The 20,334-nt window shown below is 38.7% G+C and overlaps 1 protein-coding gene across 2 annotated transcripts in view; it reads right to left on the bottom strand.

Moving 5' to 3' along the window:
• Positions 1-1,318: 1,318 nt before the first annotated feature.
• Positions 1,319-20,334, bottom strand: part of LOC101593666 (TCDD inducible poly(ADP-ribose) polymerase) — a 68,428-nt gene continuing 49,412 nt past the window's right edge. For both annotated transcript variants that reach the window (XM_004652402.2, XM_045130300.1), the window contains exons 5-6: positions 3,920-4,198; positions 1,319-3,335 (exon numbers count right to left, since the gene is read on the bottom strand). In XM_004652402.2, coding sequence (XP_004652459.1) covers positions 2,888-3,335; positions 3,920-4,198 — 727 coding nt within the window. In that variant the 3' untranslated portion in view covers positions 1,319-2,887. The remainder of the gene's footprint in view (positions 3,336-3,919; positions 4,199-20,334) is intronic.

Here is a 20,334-nt window from a genome sequence, read left to right as displayed (position 1 = left end):
TTTCTTTATTTCTCTTTCTCTCAAAAAAAAAAATTAATATAAAATACTTGAAGAAATCCTCTGGACTGAAGAGAAGTAAAAGGGCAAAAGAAGGAATCATCCAGGCTTGAATGACAGTTAATGTAAAAGAGAAACTGAAAAATACCAAGCACGGGCTGGAGACATGGCATAGCAGTTAAGGCCTGTGAAGTCTAAGAACCCAGGTTAGAGTCTTTAAGACCCACTTAAGCCAGATGCACAAGGTGGCACATATATGTGGAGTTCATCTGCAGTGGCTGGAAGCCCTGGTGTGCTCTCTCTATCTGCCTTTCCATGGCCCCCAAATAAAGAAACAAATAAATCTTTTTTAAAGAAAGAAAAATACCAAGCACTACAAAATTAACAAGTATGGCAGGCATTAGACACATTTTTCAACATTAACTTTAAATATAAATTGAGCTTCATTCAGCTGTTTAGAAATTATGAAATTATCAAGAAAATGGATGGTTATGGAAAATATACCAAGTGAGGTAACCCTGGCTCATCTATGGAACTGGTACAAAATTTAGAATGATTCATAGTTACTGATAATTCAGATCAATATTCAGTACCTACTGGGGGGTGGAAATATAGTCAGAAGTGTTCACATACACCAAGTAGGTGATTTTATTTATTTATTAATTTTTGGTTTCTCGAGGTAGGGTTTCACCCTAGTCCAGGCTGACCTGGAATTCACTATGTAGTCTCAGGGTGCTCTTCAACTCATGGCGATCTTCCTATCTCTGCCTCCCAAATGCTGGGATTTAAAGGCGTGTGCCACCATGCCCAGCTTTTTTTTTTTTTTTTTGATTTTTGAGGTAGGGTCTCACTCTAGCCCAGGCTGACCTGGCATTCACTATATAATTTCAGAGTGACCTTGAATTCACAGAGTTCCTCCTACCTCTGCCTCCTGAGTGCTGGGATTAAAGGGGTGCACCAACACGCCCAGCCAGTTAGAAGACTTTCATTTGGCTATCATTCCTTTCTATATTTCCTTCACACAATTGAAAGAGACACTAGCTCATGTTTTTCTCTACCTGTGTGCTAATAGAAATTTGTCCCCTTCCTCCAAATACTGTACTTACAAAATAAGAGTATTATTCTCTTGTGCCTTATGACTGAATGATGATGTATTTTCTGTGGATTCCCAAAGAAGAGGATAACAGCATATGGTGGATATGTCTTTTCAGTCATTCTATCATACATTCATTTAACCAACCCACAAACAAACCAGCTAATATTTATAGATATCAAATACATGGTGATTTCAGTTATTATAAATGGAAACCAGTACAAAATGTAAGTTTTAAAGAATTACCTTAACTTTTATTTTTGCTTAGTTTTATTAAAAAAATAAATATGCCATAAAGCTTTTGTTTCCTTTAGGGACAAAAAAGGAACAAGTTTCAAAAAATCAAATAAGCAATGGTAACATGTCCTTTCTTGACAAGACTGGGATCACTGTTTACAAGGTCTAGTTGAATGAAGAGCTGCTGATATGGTTGCCTGTCTCATGTCCATGGCAGCTAACAATAGGATCAAGTAGGGCAATATAAGTTAACTGTGGAAGCCCTGGTAAGTGCTTAAGCAGACTGATTCACTGAACAACAGAGAAGTTCCTACGATGTTTTGGATAAATGAGATAACTGCAAACATTCAAGGAAAGCTTGATAGTTAAAGGAATTCTGTGGCAAATTCTTTTGTGACTAGCCACTTCCACTTTACAAAAATTCAGTTATTTGCTTTGTTTAAAAGTATAAACCTCTCTGAACCGAGGCAACAACATATTAACCCAACAATGCTGTAGCTGGGCCAGTGGCACGATTTCTAAGTTTGTGTTTCTATTATTAAGTAGTGTAAAGAACAGTCAGTCCAGGAGCCCAGGTCATCTGGCAAAGCAGGCATATAAGAGTGGGCTTTAACAATTTCAACTCAGCAAGTATTTTTCAGAATCTATATTGCACAAAGCACAGTAATACACCTTTTTATTTTGGTTGTAGATGTCCTCCATTCTCTAAGACCATCCATCAGGAGCTTGGTCTGTAACTCCAGAAAGTAACACTTCTAACTCAAGACTGGCTTTAGCCAACTTAGCTGCCCAACTCCTTCAAACTATGGTGGATAATAACATAAGAGATCGAGTTTTCCAAGGCTGAATTTTAACAAAAGAATCGCATGTAACTCATGAAAAATTTTGCTGGTGACAGAAATTTTTCAAGTGATTTGTGTGTGTGTGTGTGTGTGTGTGTGTGTGTATTCATTCATTTTAAACTTCCCCTAACCAGGACTTGGAAAGCTCAGGAAAACTCTGATGGTCTCTGACTGAGTGATGTATTTCAGTCCTGCTGATAGAGAAAATTTTTTTTTTTACTACCCACTAGAATTTCATGAACTTATACTACCCCAAAGTAGGGATACTTTGGATAGGAGATATGCATAGTGGTATGAGTTCTGGTCAGTTTTATCAGTGTAAATAAATACAATCCTCACTTTGCTCACAGCTTCTACTTTGTTTGATCAAATTTCTACCAGACCCAATCAATATTTAATTGGGCTATTCAGCTGTGGGTCTCCTACCCCACACCAAATGTTTCTAATATTGCTGCCTAAATGTACAAGTGTGAATATGCAAGCCTTAGTCTTTTCCACACCAAGTACACGAACAACAATTAGTAAATAATTATGGAATAACTGGTCATTTTAAAACTTGTTTTTCTTTTAAAAAATTATACTTCTAGCACTTAAAAAATTGGGTCTGAAAAGTGTCCTAATACTGTCCAATGCTGTTTCCCACCCAGTCCCACCCACTGAAACCTGTTATGAATGTTCTTCATTCAGATTACATCAAATAACTTAGTACCAAGATTAATCAAATGGAAACAGTGTTACCAACTTCTTCATATTGGATAACAAAATAAGGGTAACTCTGGTCATCGTTAAAAATGACGAAAATCTGAGGCTCAAAGAAATTATCCACACAAGAGTCATACAAGTCACTGGTGACACTGCCAGGATTGACTGGCGGGGGCCTTCTCATGCCGTGACTGCCCATTGTGTATCTGCCAGTCAGCACTTTGGCCAAAAACATAAAATGGACTCCTTTGGAGGACTTCTTAGAAAAGTTATGAGAATAGCTTGCCTTCTTTGCAAAATAACTGCCTTGTCCAAACATTGTAGCATGCTTTCCACAGACTCGAGGGTCAAAGTTGTGCTTGCAGATTCCATCTACCACATCCTGGGATGTTCCATGAAACAAGTGTCTCTCATTTATTATTCTGTCACGGCCAAACATTTTTCTGTTCATATATTCCTTTTTCCTAAAGTAGATAGGGAATTCAGAAGTAAGAAATATATAAATTAAGTAAGAATGATAAATATTCCTAAACTTTCTTTATGGTCTCAAGGTTATCTTTCCCATCCTAGAAAAGCTCATTTCCTTCGTTCTCCATCTTTTGACTTCTTTGTATTCCATTTCAAATCTAATCTCATAATTACATTCTATAGGAACCTTTATTTAATTTCTAGTCTGAGTCTTTTTTGCTTTGTTTTTCAAGGTAGGGTCTCACTGTAGCCCAGGCTGACCTGGAATTTATTATGTAATCTCAGAGTAGCCTCAAACTCACAGTGATCCTTCTACCTCTGCCTCCTGAGTGCTTGGGGGTTAAAAGCATGTGCCACCATGCCCAGCTCTAATCTGAGTATTCTTTAATCTTAAAATTCCTCAAATCTGAAGTATTCTTTTTGCACACTAATTTCTTCTGTTGTTTTCTTTCTTTTCTTGGGGCAGAGTAGAAAGATTAAGAGCAAGGGGTAATGACTGGGTTCAAATTTTCACACCATATTTTTAAAATTCATTTATTTATTTGAGAGGAAAAACTAATTTTTCACACCTCTGACTCACCTTTTATATTTCTCCCAAAGAAATTGGTTTTGGACTCTCAATATTTGCAAAATTCTATACTTAAATTCAGGCACAGTCTTATGAAAAAGATTATAAATGATGCGGTAACTTTTGTCCTCTGAAGAAACAGGCACTTGAATGAAGTCCTGAGATGGATGCATATAAACCCAAGTCTCAGGATAAAAGTTTGCTGAGGTGACCCCATCTGGGCATATAATTTGTGACGATGAAGTTGCTTCAAGAGGCAGAGAGGCCTGAGTGGGAATCCCACCAAGTGTCCTAAAGTAGAGAAGAACATTAGTGTAAAAGAAAAATTCATATATCTCACATTACATAGTGTGTTACAAGTTGTTTTGTATTATACATATAGCTTAAAAGCTTATTTTAAAAATGTTATTTAGTGGGGCTGGGGAGAAGGTTTGGTGGTTAAAGGTGATTGCTTGCAAAGCCTGCTTGCCAGCCTAGGTAGCACCCACATCACACAGAAAACAATGTGGCACATGTATCTGTCATCCCATCATGCCTAGGACAATGGAAGGCAGAGCCAGGAGAATCTGAAGTTTGTGGAGCACATTCATTTGCCATAGCGAGAGACAGTCTCAAAGAAAGTGGAACACAAACTTCTTTGCCCTCCACACTCATAAGTGCAGCCACAAACAAAGTAATTTTTGAATGCTACTTAATGAAAAAAATTAGGCATAGTAGTAGTACCTGCCTATAATATCAACATTCAGGAGGCAAGAAGACCACAAGGTCCAGGCCAGCCTAGTCTACATGGTGAGTTCTAGCCTAGGCAATTAATGAGACCTTGTCTCAAAAAAAAAAAAAAAAATCTCAGAGCAGGGCTGGAGAGATGGCTTAGTGGTTAAGTGCTTGCCTATGAAGCCCTAAGGACCTTGGTTTGAGGCTTGATTCCCCAGGACCCACGTAAGCCAGATGCACAAGGGGACACATGTGTCTGGAGTTTGTTTGCAGTGGCTGGAGTCCCTGGTGCCTGTCACTCTCAAATAAATAAAAATAAACAAAATGAAATTTAAAACAATCTCAGAGAAAACAAAGCCTGCACATGATAGTCTATTATTAACTTCCTTCTGGCCTCCTCCCTGTGGAATGTATATTCTGGAATGTATTGCAACACGGCAAACAAGAGGTAATTTATAAGCATCTTTACTTTTAAATCCTCCCAGAGTTCTCTTTTGCCTATATATTTAAACAAACTTTGTTTCAAGGGAGCATTGACAATTTACATACTTCTTTCAAACTTTTCTGATACTAAGCAGCAAATATGCAATCAGTAACAGGTGGTATAGGGTAATATAGTGAGTAGGCATGAACATGAAACTTGCTGAGAAAATTTTAAAAATTTACTCTAGTTTCTACATAAAAAAGCAATGAAAATCATGAAGCAGGCATTGAAAGCTGACAAATATTTGTTATTTCCTTCACTTTCCAAGACCACAACTACCACAATAACTAAAACTGGTCCAATTTGTCCAATTTTACAGCTTTGCAAGTGATTGAAATGAAGCTGGGGGCTGGAGAGATGGCTCTGTGGTTAAATTTCCCAGTACCCACATAAAGCCAGATGCACAATGGCACAAGGTTTTGGACCTCATTTGCTGCAAGAAAACCCTGGTGTTCCCATACTCTTATTCTCTCTCTCTCTTCTCCCTGTTCACAAATAATGATGATGATAAAAATAGAGGTAATACTCATACTGTAAACTCTTGGTGTCAGAATGCATTTCATTCACTGAATCTTTAAATCCAGGCATGTTATTGTGAAGGATGGATTTAAGTGGCACCTTGTTATTTTTTCCTGCCTGGTTATTTCATACATTTAAATCATTATTTCTTAGCTATTTTGAAAACATGGAAAAAAGGAAGCAGCAAAAATAAGGAAATCCTGACCCTGAGACCTAGTTTCAATGCCAGGGTACTATAACACTCAGTACACAGTGGTCACAAGGAAGGAATGGTATCTGCCAAAACAGATTAAGATTCTGAAGTTTTCAAGAGCATTATGACAGAGGTTATCATTATATAAGAGCATGCATCTTGTCTTCAAAGAGTATATCCTACCATCATCTTCATTAAAGTCACCTAATACTAAGCACATACTCTTGAACCAGGCATTTTAGTTTTGCTGTCACATGAACTTTGCTATCCTCACTTTTCTGTTTTTCAAAAACAATTTTATGCCAGGTGTGGTGGCACATGCCTTTAATCCCAGCACTTGGAAGGCAGAGGTAGGAGGATTGCCATGAGTTCGTGGCCACCCTGAGACTACATAGTGAATTCTGGGTCAGCCCGAGCTACCTCAAAATAAACAAACCAAAACAAAACAAAAGAAAAAAAAATTATTTATTCATTTGCAAGGAGAGGCAAAGAAGAGAGAATGGGTGTACCAGGGCCTCTGGCCATTGCAAACGAACTCCAGATGCATGTACCACTTTGTGCATCTGGCTTTACGTGGGTACTGGAGAATTGAACCTGGATCGTTAGGCACTACAGGCAAGCACCTTAACTGCTGAGCCATCTCTCTCCAGCCCTATCTCCTGCTTTTCTAATAAAGAAACTGAAGTTCAGGGAGATTACCTTAGCAAAACTGGTAAAGAGCAGAGGTATTTTGAATTCAGGCCCATGAAAAGTTTCTAAACTTATACTCTTTCCATTTCTACATGTTCCATAATTTATGCTTTAAAAAGGTTAGTGAGAGATTTTAACACTAAGATTGCAAGTCTGGTTTGCCAGACTCAGTACCATTGGTATTACTGGTACTACTACAAAGTCATCACTGTAATTTCTGTTTGTTGTTTTTAAGGCCAGGTCTCACTTTCACCTAGGCTGACTCTGGAACTCAGTCAGTAGCCCACATTGGCTTTGAACTCACAAAGATCCTTTTACCCCAGCCTTCTGATGTTCATCAGTGTACTTTTCTTTTTTCTTTTTGTGTGTATGAATGTCTATGTGTCCATGGGCTGACCTGTGGTGTTCCTCTTGCCTATGGTGGCTGAGGCAAACATCAAGCACACTGCTCTCTCACTTGCCCCTCCCCACAAACTGTCTCCTTCAGGCTGGACCCCTGTAGCCCCAGGCTAGCCTTACACTCACAGAGACCTTCCTACCTGGCCTCCTTCAGCCACCATCCTCCAGTTCTTTTTTTTTTTTTTTTAATTTTTATTAGCATTTTCCATGATTATAAAAAAATCCTGTGTTAATTCCCTCCCTCCCACCCCCCACTTTCTCCTTTGAAATTCCATTCTCCATCATATTACCTCCCCATAACAATCATTGTACTTACATATATACAATATCAACCTATTAAGTACCCTCCTCTCCTCCAGTTCTTATTTGAGTTTCTTCCCAATCATGAACTCCTTCAACTTTTAGTCCTCTTCTCCCCTACGACACTGAGCTTACAGACACATATGACCATGCTCAGCTACTTATGTGGGTCCTGAGGGCCTTTCAGGCCTTCATTCAGGCCCTCATGTTTGCACAGTAAGTGCTCTTAACCACAGCCTTTTCTCCAGCCACTCATCATGGTACCTTTAAAGGTAGCTTACTAAAAAGCTAAAAAGAGAGCCAGGTATGGTGCTACATGCCTTAAATCCTAGTATGCAGGAAGCAGAGGTAGGAGAACTGCTGTGAGTTGGAGGCCAGCCTGAGACTTCATAGTGAATTCCAGCTTGGGCTAGAGTGGGACCTTACTTTGGGAAAAAAAAAGAGATAATAATAATAAATTAATTTTTAAAAAAGCTAAAAGGAAGCTGGGAGTGGTGGCACACACCTTTAATTTCAGCACTCCAGGAGGCAGAGGTAGGAGGCTTGCTGTGAATTCAAGGCTACCCTGAGACTACATAGTGAATTCCATGTCAGCCTGGGTTACAGCAGGACCCTACCTCAACTCCCCCCTCCCACCCACACAAGCTAAAAGCTATGAAGGCCCAATTGCCCTCCCTAATCCTCCACTGCTTCAAGGAAGTCAGTGTCTACATTCAATATGCTCCAAAGTCCCTGAGAGTTGGGAGTAGATCAGGGGTTACTAAATCCCCAAGTGTCTAAAATCAAGACACATTTAAAGGAGTTTCTCAAACCTTCACAATTAAGGTTGTAAAAAGTTCTAGGTCATTTCTTATTCTTAGCACTCTAACAGATCCTTTGAAGACTCAATGTAAGTATACATTTTGTTATGACAGTACAGTTATCACTGGTTTAATGAGATTCTCAAAGGTCTGTAAATCCTTAAAAAGCCATCACTAATCTGAAGAATGATAAGAAGCCCTTTACTTTTAGCCCTTATCTCCAAAGGTAGATAGATCCCTGCTGCTGTTGTTCCTTTCTCATTGCTGGAATAAAGCACCCAACCAGAAGCAGCATATGGGAGGAAAGGGTTCATTTTGGCTTACAGAGTCAAGGGAAGCTCCAAGGTTGGCATGAACAGAAGCTGGAAACAGCAGCAGGAGAGTGAGTGGAACTAACAATGGCAAGGCTAGGGTTAATAAACCATCAAGGCCCACCCCCAACAACACACCTCCTAAAGAAAGGCTATACCCCCAAAACTGCCATCAGCTAAATGCATTCATCTAACCAAGCATACACATGAGTTTATGGGGGATATCTAACTCGCACTACCATATTCTGCCTGGCCCTCATAAACACAAGACCATCTATGACAAAATGCAATACATTCAAGTCCAACTTTAAAAGTCCCCATAGATTTTTTAAAATTTAATTTAATCTTATTTATTTGAAGGAGAGACAGATGAGGGAGGGAGGGAGAGAGGGAATGGGTGCTCCAGGACCTCTAGCCACTGCAAACAAATGTGTGCAAATGCATGTGCCACCTTATGTATTTGGCTTATGTGGCTATTAGGGAATTGTACCTGGGTCTCTAAGCTTCACAGGCAAGTATCTTAACCCCAATCCATCTCTCCAGCCCCCCACAGACTTTTCAATCTCTCCAGCCCCCCACAGACTTTTCAATCTCATAACTGTTCAAATATCCCTATCGTCCAAGGGCTATTCATTGTGAGCTGTAAAACCATCAGACATAATGGTACAGAATAATCATTCACATTGCAAAATTAAGACTAAACCAATGTAAGATTTGAAACAGGGCGAACATCAAATCCTATAGCTCCAAGTCAGACATGTCTAAGCAGTGATGAAGTCTCTGGAGTTCTAATTTTGCCCCTCTAGCTGGGCTGCTCAGAGCCCATGGAAAACTTTATCATGAGCTAGAAGCTTTCTTTGGCATCCATCCCATAGTCCTGGCTGGGGTCTCCACTGAAACCAATATTCATCCTCATGGTTCCATCTGGCTCAACACAACAGGGACTTCCAACAAGCCTTCTTCACAGTGCCCATGGGCATTTCCAAAACACAAATCCACATTGCAAATCCAATAACCCTTTCTTTCCTGCATTTGTTATATTCCCATAGTACCAGGTGGGCTACTAAATTTGTTAATTCAGGAGGGAATAAAGCAAACTTTGAAGAACAGGACACTCCTTCAGCATTTAGGTACCTTATTTTTAAAAATATTTTATTCTTATTTATTTATTTATTTGAGGGGTGGTGGGGAGAGAGAGAATGGGCACACCAGGGCTTTGAGCCATTGTAAACAAACTCCAGATGCAAACACCACCTTGTGCATCTGGCTTAGTGAGTACTGGGGAATCAAACCAAGGTCCTTTGGTTTTGCAGGCAAGTGCCTTAACCGCTAAGCCATCTCTCCAGCTTGAGGTGCCTTACTTTTAAAAGAATTTGCATTCTTCCTGTTGTCACAATGCAGAACAGCTGGACCAACCTCAATGCTTACAATCTCTCAAGCAACTACAGCTGAATGGGTGCTGTCTCCAGCTTAAACTTTCATTTCTTTCTTTAAAATATTTATTGATTTGAGGAGGGAAGGTGTGTGTGTGTGTGTGTGTGTGAGAGAGAGAGAGAGAGAGAGAGACAGAGAGAGAGACAGACAGACAGACAGACAGAACAGGTGTGCTAGGGCCTCTAGCCAGTGCAAACGAATGCCAAGATGCATGTACCAGTTTATGCTTTACAGGTTTACATGGGTACTGAAGAATCAAACATGGGTACTTAGGCTTTGTAGGTAAGCACCTTAACTGCTAAGCCATCTCTCTAACTTTTATTTCTTTTGGTGCCATATCCATCTGCTCACATCAGTTCATTACCACCTAATACAACCTAGCAAAAGTTCTTAGGACACAGAAAAATACAGTAAGCCTCTCACACAAGCTGCCTCTAGCACAGTATTTACGAAGCTTGCTCTTCCCCACATAAGCCAAATCTTAGTCCATAGTTCTTACTGCATTCAGGTCTTTCAACTCTGACCAGAATGGTCCATGAAACTCTGCCTTCAGCACTACAAGGTATCTATCAGACCAATGTTTCAAATCCTTCTACATTTCTTCACATTCTTCTGAAAAATTAGTTCCAAAGGGCCAAAAGCCACACAGCACTGACCTCACTTCTCAATACCAATTTTTCTGTTCTAATAACCTTTACATTGCTGGGATTAAACACCAAAGCAGAAGCAGATTATGGGAGGAAAAGGTTTATTTTCTCTTAAGGGGAAGTTACTTGATGGCAGGGGAAAGGATGGCCTAAGCAGAGACTGGTAATCACTTCTGCCATAGCAGGTAGAAACAACAGCAGGAGAATGAGCTAACACTGGCAGGCTAGGGCTAATAAACCATCAAGGTACACCCCTAGCAAAATATTTCCTCCAGCAAGGCTCCACCTCCCAAACTGCCATCAACTAGGGATCAGGCATTCAGACTGCATTAGGGGACACCTAATTCAAACCACTGCACCAACCCATGTGGCTTTCCATTCTTGTCAGAGTTTAAAATTCACAAAGGTTAAGATTCTCCCCCAAATATTCTGCCCAAGTCAGGTTTTACTTATTAGGATTTATATACTAAGCACACAGAGAAGACTTCACCAAGACTTTTTTTTGTTTGTTTGTTTGTTTTGTTGTTTTCTGAGGTAGGGTCTCACTGTGGTCCAGGCTGACCTGGAATTCACTATGTAGTCTCAGGGTGGTCTCGAACTCACCATGATCCTCCTGCCTCTACCTCCTGAGTGCTGGGATTAAAGTCATGTGCCACCACACCTGGCTACCAAGACATAAGTGTTGTGATGGTTAAGATTTAGGACACTTAAGAGACATATCTCTGGGTATGTCTGTGAGGGAATTCCTAGGGAGGTTTGACTAGGTATGGGTGGCACCATTACATGGGCTAAGACCTGCAACTGGAGCACAAGCATTCTTCTCTTTCTGCTTCTTGCTGGCACAGACAATATGATCTGCTACCATAAACTGCTTTCATGAATTCCCTCTCTCAAACTGTGAACCAAATTAAAACCTTCCTTCCTTAAGTTGTTTTTTTTTTCAGTTATTTTGTCACAGCAACTAATATACATATATAACCTTACTTAACTTGTATTCATCCAGTTACCTTTTCTTTTTTTTTTTTTTTTTCTTTTGGTTTTTTTGAGGTAGGGTCTCACTTTGGCTCAGGCTGACCTGGAATTCATTATGTAGTCTCAGGGTGGCCTTGAACTCATGGCAATCCTCCTACCTCTGCCTCCCGAGTGCTGGGATTAAAGGCGTGCGCCACCATGACCAGCTCCAGTTACCTTTTCTTACTCACCATCACCTTACCAAATATTCTCCCCCTCTGCTTTCATGTCTTACACATATACTAAAATGTAGATTCCACATGAGAGAAAACATGCAATATTGGACTGAATCTGACGTATTTCCATTAATAAGATGTGCACCAGTTCTATTCATTTCCCTTCAAATGACATATTTCCTTCTTTATGGCTTGACAAACCCCACTGAATAAAATACACCACATTTTCTTGACCATTTATCTGTTGATGGCACCCAGTCTGACTTCATAGCTTGGCTACTTTATACAGTTCTACAATAAAAAATGGATATAAAGATATCTCTGTGGTATGCTGAGATTTTTTCAAGTATATGTCTAGGAGTGATGTAGATGGATCATATGATACTTCTCTCCAGTATTTTGAGGAAATGTCCATACCAATTTCCACAGTGGCTGTACTAATATAACCTTTTCACCTGCAGTGTGTAAGGTCCTATCCCTTCTTCCCCAAGCATGCTAACCTCATTTGCCATTGTTTTACTTTTTGATAGTAGCCATTCTGACAGCGGTGAGATGAAATTTCCAAGTAGTTTTGATCTGTATTTCCCTAAAGGTGTTGAATATTTTTTTTGTTTCTGGACATTTATGTTTTCGAGTACATACAATTAATTAATTTACCCTTTTATTAGTGGGATGATTTAGGGATTTGGTCTTCAACTTTCTGAGATCCTTAGGCATTTTAGATATTAATCTCCTAATGGATAGTTGGTAAGGATTTTCCTCCATTCAGTAGGGTTTCTTTATTTGTTCCAAGATAGGTTCTAGACTGTCTCAGCCTATGATGAAAATCTGGAGCTGACAACAAAGACTCTGCACCTTCTGTTCTGGATTGCCCCTGCCCAAGAACTAGTTCCATAAAATAAGAACACTAAACTTAACTTTTTCTGGTAGGGGGTATAAAGACCTGGTATTTACCTAAACATAACTGGGTAAATAAATCATATACACCCTAAGATGTTAACTTAGATTTCATATATGTGCAGCATTGATTCCTATCCAAAGATACTTTTACCAAGCCAACATTTTAATTAGACTACAAACAGATCTAAAGCATTACTACTGGACTTCACTTTAGTTGCCATGTTTTTAAAAGATGGACATAGACTTCTGGTTACGATGGCTGCATAATCGCCAAGGCAAAGCAGGGGCTGGGGAGGGGTGGAATAAGCAGAAAAAATAACAGAATATACTCTTCTACTGAAAAGTGGAAGTGCATAATGAATTATTATTAACCTCAGCAGAGAAGCAGGAGAGATCCAGAGCTTCTAGCAACAACACAAAAAGCCAGAATTGGCTCTAGCCCGGCGGCTGGTCCACTAGGAGGAGCTATGCCTGTACCCAGCCCTGCCTGAGCTGGCCAGAGCAGAATCACAGGGAAGGGTTTCTCCACTCACAGCAGCCCTGCAAAATCAGGAAACCTGAAGGAGAAGAGAGCAATGACCAGCTGAACAGCTCTGGAAATTCAGGTACTCTACACAGCCATCCCTCCCCCAACCACCAGTGCTGGCAACCATTGAAGGGGTCTGTGCCACACTGCTTCCAGCACAGAAGCCCCACTGACTCAACCAGCCTAGACAAGTACTCAGCATAGGTAAGGCTGAAATCCATCCCAAAAGGTAACAAGGTCTACTTACTCTGGGTCAATACCTACCCCAAAGCCAGGTACACAGGCCTGCTGTGGGAAATGTTAATAGCACCTTCCATGTCAGGGTAGGTTACATGTTAGATTTGACTGATATATTAGTGGTAGGCTTTACCATTCTTAAATAAGCTGTGTTCTGGGGTTGACTTGTGATGCTTTTGATATTTCCTGAATTACAGTGCCTTTCTCATCTGTCTTTCTTGGGGAGCAGGGTTTCACTCAGTCCCAGACTGATCTGGAACCCATTACATACTGTAAATCTCAGCCTCCCAGTTGACAGGATTAAGGGCGTGGATCAACATATACCCTTAGGGACAATGGCTTTGTTAGATCTGTTTTTTTTTTAAACCCCAGTCTTATATACCCTGTGCTAATTTTGGCTGAATGTGTATATTGCTCAGCTGAATTTTAGAATTTGCCAGTATTTTACTCTACTCAGCCTACTTGAATAACCTAGAGGGCCACTTCTGCTGCCCCCTACTCTGGGAGTCACATAAAAGCCACACTTACCTTCATCTCCTACCCTGCCTGAAGATATATAATGTCAGATTTATACATCTAAGAATACTTCACATAATTAGAAAACCAAAGCATCAAATTAACCTAAAATACAAAAATCTCTACATACAAGAAACACAAAAATATCAAGATAATGTAATTCCACCAAAAATTATAAATCCATCAGAAATAACCTCCAGTGAGACTGATTTAGATAAAATGCCTGCCAAAGACTTTGAAAGACTGATTGTATCTATATTCAAAGAAGAAAAACAATGAGAAAACAAACACCTAAAGGTATTCCAAGAAGACACAGGAAAAAAAAAAAAAAACTTAATGAAATTGAAATGAAGAAATACAAATCAGAAATACTAGAAATGTAAAACAGAGTAAGTGAAATAAAAAACTCTGTAAATAGCCAGGTGTGGTGGGGCATGCCTTTAATCCCAGTAGTAGAAGGAGCTCAAGGCCACTTTGAGATTACATAGTGAACTCCAGGTCAGCCTGGGCTAGAGTGGGACCCTACCTTGAGAAGAAAGAAAGAAAGAAAAAAAGAAAGAACTGAGTAAAAGCCTCACCAGTAAAATGGATCAATTTCACTCCAAAGGCATAGTAGGTATCTTCAACAAAATCACAGAATTTCCCCACAATAGGGAAAGAGATGCCAATACAGATACAGGAACCCTTTAGAACACCAGAGAAGACAAAGCCAGGAAATAACTTCTACTTCCTGTATTATAATTAAACAACAAAGCACACAAATTAAAGAAAATATATTGAAAGCAGTTACAGAGAAAAATCAAGTCACATAAAAGGGAAACCCATCACAATAATAGCAGATTACTCAATATAAGCTTTAAAAACCAGCAGTGCTTGGAATGATATATTCCAAGTTCTGAAAGATAAAAACTTTCAACCAAGATTAGTTTATCCAGCGACACTATCCATCCAAACTGACAAAGAAACAAAGACATTCCCCAAGCAAAACAGACTAAAGGAATTTATGACCACTAAGCCAGCTCTACAGAAAATACTGTAAGGCAGGAAAAGCCAGGTGAGGGGAGTTTCCACTCCAACCAGAGCTCTACGCAAACTCAAGAAACCTGAGAGGAGAGGGGCAGTGAACAATGGAGGAGCAGATCACAAGGTAGAGGAACACATGGAACAGTGAGAACTAGAGCAGCATTGGCAGCCTCCCCTCCCCCACCACCAGTGCCCAGCTACAGCGAAACAGAGCAGCAGTCTAGGGACCTGGCCACAACAAATTGAACGGACAGTGGGACCCAAGCAGGAGCAGAGGTAACTGGTATTACACCAGGGAAGGGTCTCACCTGTTCACAAACTGTCTTGGAACCCTCAATAGATCAGAAATCTTAACCTCCTTGTTGTTAGGATTAAAGGTGTGGGTGGTGCACCACACATCCTAAGGGACAGTTAGAGGAACTGGTTGTCATAATACCTACTCTTGGATGAATACTCTGAGCTGTTTTTCATTGAAAGTGTACATTGTTTAGGTAAATTTTAGAATCTGCCTGTATTTTGTTCAACTCAGCCTACTTGAATACTCTCACAGCAGGCACACCCAAACACCTAGGGTCACTTTTGTAGATACTCTGAGAGTCTTGAGGGCCACACCTAACACCTTAAGCTCCTACCCTGAAGATATATAACATCAGATTGATCGATACATCTAATAATTCCCAGCTAACTAGAAAAGCCAATCGTTAAATAATCCAGAAGGCAAAAATATATAATTATAACACAGGAAACAACAAAAATCAAGACAAGATAAATCCACCAAAAAGTATTAATGCATCAGAAATGACCTCCAGTGAGAACAAGTTAGAGGAAATGCCTGAGTAAGATTTCAAAAGAATAATTATAGAGATGTTCAAAGAAGTCAAAGAAGAAATCAAAGGAATCAAAGAAAACATAGGACATGAATTTAATGAAATAAAGAGGTCAATACTAGACATAAATAAAGAAATAGAAATATTAATGGAAAACCAGTCAGAATTACTAGCAAAGAAGAACACAGTTAATGAAATAAAAAACTCCAGAAAATCTTACCAGTACAATAGATGAAGGAGAGGACAGAATATCTAAGCTACAATACCAGGTGGCAGATCTAATACAGTCCAACAAAGAGAAAGACAAACTAATAGAAAAGTATGAGTGGGAATTTCAAGATATTGAGGACACTATCAAAAGATCAAAAATAAGAATTCAGGGCACAAAAAAAAAAAAAAAAAAAAAAAAAAGAATTCAGGGCACAGTAGAAGGAGAATTTCACTCCAAAGGCATAGTTGGCATTTTCAACAAAATCATAGAAAAAAATTTCTCCCAAATTGGGAAAGAGGTGCCAATGAAGATACAGGAATCCTTTAGAACACCAGCCAGACAAAACCTGGAAAGAACCTTTCCTCACTATATAATAATCAAACTACCAAACAAAAACCAAAGAAAAAATATTGAAAAAATATTGAAAGCATAGAGAAAAATCAAGATTCCCACAAAGGCAAGCCTAGCAGAATTACAGCAGATTACTCAACACAAACTTTAAAAGCCAGAAGTGGGTTGGGTGATGCATTCCAAGTCCTGAAAGGTAACAACTGTCAACCAAGGTTACCTTATCCTGCAAAACTATGCATTCCAATAGACACAGAAATAAAGACATTCCACGACAAAAACAAGCTAAAGGAGCACTGAAGACAAAACCAGCTCTACAGAAAATACTTTAAAGAATCCTCCATGATGAAGAAAAAAAAAAGCACACATATAACAAACCAGGAAAAAACAAACAATACTCAAATACTAGTTAACAGAAGAGAGCAAAGGTAAAACCAGAAGAACTACAAAAAATAGCAAAAACGAATGAACACCTTTCAATAATATCTCTTAATATCAATGGCCTCAATGCCCCAACCAAAAGGCATAGGTTCGCAGACTGGGTTAGAAAGCAGGATATTTCAATTTGTTGCCTCCAAGAAACCTACCTTACTGCAAAGGATAGACACTATCTTAGGGTAAAAGGTTGGAAAATGGTGTTTCAAGCAAATGGACCTAGAAAAACAAGCAGGGGTTGCTATCCTAATATCTGACAAGGTTCACATCAGTCCAACATTAATTAAGAAACATAAGGAAAGTAACTTTATATTGCTTAAAGGCACCCACCAACAGGAGGACATTACAATCCTAAACATATATGCCACCAACATGGGGGTCCCCAAATTCATCAAATGCTATTAGAACTAAGGCCACAGATAACACCAAACACAGTGGTAGTGAGTGACTTTAACACCCCACTCTCATCAATTGATAGGTCATCCCAGGAAAAAATAAACCGAGAGTTTATTTTTGGACTAAATGAGGCCAAAGGAATGGACCTAACAGATATCTAAGGACATTTCATCCAAATGATGCAGAATATACATTCTTTTCAGCAGCACATGGAACATTCTCTAAAATAGACCATATATTAGTACACAAAGCAAATCTTAACAAATACAGGAAAAATGAAATAATTCCTTGCATTCTATCTGACCACAATGGTATCAAACAACAAATCAATAGCAAGAAAGGCTATAGAGCATACACAAAATCATGGAAATTAAAAAACACACTTCTAAATGATGAATGGATCCATGAAAAAAATCAAGAAGGATCAAAAAATTTATTAAAAAATTACAGATAATGAGAACAGAACATACCAAAATCTTTGAGACACAATGAAGGCAGTCCTAGAAGGTATATTTATAGCTTTAAGTGCCTTTATTAAGAAATTAGAAAGGTCACAAGTAAACAACCTAATGCTTCACCTTAAAGCCTTGGAAAAAGAAGAACAAGGCAAACGAAAAATCAGTAAATGGGAAGAAATAATAAAGATTAGGGCAGAAATTAATGAAATAAGAAACAAAAAGAACAATCCAAAGAATCAATGAAACAAAGAGTTGGTTCTTTGAAAAGATAAACAAGATTGATAAACCCTTAGCAAATCTGACCAAAAGAGAGAGAGAAGAGACAAAAATTAATAAAATTAGAGATGAAAAAGGTAACATCACAACAGATTCCAGAGAAATTAAAAAAATCATAGGGACATACTATAAAAGCATATACTCCACAAAGTATGAAAATCTGAAAGAAATGGATGATTCCCTTGATTTATATGACCTACCTAAATTAAATGAGATTAATCACTTAAATAGACCTATAACAAGAATGAAGATACAAGCAGTTATCAAGAATCTCCCAACTAAAAAATGTCCAGGCCCAGACTGATTCACTGCTGAATTTTACCAGAACTTTACGGAAGAACTAACACCATTGCTTCTTAAGCCTTTCCATAAAATAGAAAAAGAAGGAAACTACCAAGTTCCTTCTATAAAGCCAGCATCAACCTGATACCAAAACCAGGCAAAGATAGAACACAAAAAGAAAATTACAGACCAATGTCCCTCATGAACATAGATGCAAAAATTCTCAACAAACTATTGGCAAACAGAATACAAGAATATATCAGAAAGATCATTCACCCTGACCAAGTAGGCTTTATCCCAGAGATGCAAGGATAGTTCAACACACGCAAATCGATAAATGTAATACATTATATAAATATTCTGAAGGACAAAAATCATATGATCATCTCATTAGACACAGACAAAGCGTTTGACAAACTCCAACATACCTTCATGATAAAAGTCCTACAGAGACTGGGACTTGAAGGAACATATCTCAATATAATAAGTGCTATTTATGACAAGCCTACAGCCAACATATCACTAAATGGGGAAAAACTGGAAGCTTTTCCACTAAAATCAGGAACAAGACAAGGGTGTCCACTGTTCCCACTTTTATTTAGTATAGTACTGGAAGTCTTAGCCATATCAATAAGGCAAGAGACACACATAAAAGGGATACAAATTGGAAAGGAAGCAATCAAGTTATCATTATTTGCAGATGACATAATCCTAAATATAAAGGACCCTAAAAGCTCTATCAGCAAACTTTTAGAGCTGATAAATGCCTACAGCCATGCAGCAGGATACGAAATAAATACACAGAAATCAGTAGCCTTCATATATGCTAACCACAAACACAGAGAGGAGGAAATCAGAGAATCACTCCCATTCATAATTGTATCAAACAAAATAAAGTACCTGGGAATAAACCTAACCAAGGAAGTAAAGGATCTCTACAATGAAAACTATAAAACACTCAAGCGATAAATTGCAGAAGACACTAGGACATGGAAAAACATCCCTTGTTCCTGGATTGGAAGAATCAATATTGTGAAAATGGCAATCTTACCAAAAGCAATCTACACATTTAATGCAATCCCCATCAAAATTCCAAAGGCATTCTTCACAGAAATTGAAAAAACTATCCAAAAATTCATTTGGAATCACAAAAAACTTCGAATATCTAAAATAATACTGGGCAACAAAAATAAGGCAGGAGGTATCACCATACCTTATTTTAACCTATACTACAGAGCCATAGTAACAAAAACAGCATGGTACTGGCACAAAAGAGGATATATAGATCAATGGAACAGAATAGAGGAGACAGATAGCTCCAGGTAGCTATAGCCACCTAATATTCAATAAAAATGCCAAAAATACTCATTGAAGAAAAGATATCCTCTTCAGCATAGGGTGCTGGGAAAACTGGATGTGTATCTGTAGAAGGATGAAAGTAGATTCTTTTTTCTTTCCATGCACAAGAATTAAATACAAATGGACTAAAGACATTAACATCAGACCTGAAACGCTGAAATTGCTACAGGAAAAAGTAGGGAAAACTATTCAACATATCGGTCGTGGCAAAGACTTTCTGAATATAACCCCAATTGCTCAGGCAATAAAACCACAGATTAACCACTGGGACCTCATGAAATTACAAAGAGACACTGTAAATAAAGCAAAGAGGCAACCTACAGAATGGGAAAAAATCTTTGCCAGCTACATATCTTATAGAGGACTAACATCTAGGATATACAAAGAACTCAAAAAGTTAAATAATAAGAAATCAAACAAGTCAATTAAAAAATGGGCTATGGAACTAAATAGAGAGTTCTCAAAAGAGGAAATACAGATGGCGTATAAGCATCTAAAAAAAATGTTCTATATCCCTAGTCACCAGGGAAATGCCAATTAAAACTATATTGAGATTCCATCTCACTCCTGTCAGATTGGCTACCATAGTGAAAACAAATGATCATAAATGCTGGTGGTGATGTGGAAAAGAGGAACCCTTCTACACTGCTGGTGGGAATGCAACCTGGTCTAGCCATTGTGGAAATCAGTGTGGAGATTCCTAAGACAGCGAAAAATCGATCTACCATATGACCCAGCTATAGCACTCCTAGGCATATATCCTAAGGACTCATCCCATTTCCTTAGAAGTACATGTTCAACCATGTTTATTGCCACTCAATTCTTATGAATTATTCTTATTAGCTGGGAAATGGAACCAGCCTAAATGTCCCTTAGCTGATGAGTGGATAATGAAGATGTGGCACATTTATACAATGGAGTTCTACTCAGCGGTAAAGAAAAATGAAGTTATGAA

The sequence above is a fragment of the Jaculus jaculus genome, chromosome 11 (assembly GCF_020740685.1).
Source record: "Jaculus jaculus isolate mJacJac1 chromosome 11, mJacJac1.mat.Y.cur, whole genome shotgun sequence".
Taxonomy (NCBI): Eukaryota; Metazoa; Chordata; class Mammalia; order Rodentia; family Dipodidae; genus Jaculus; species Jaculus jaculus.
The sequence above is the reverse complement of the archived record's forward strand: the minus strand, read 5'-3'. Positions and strand labels throughout refer to the sequence as shown.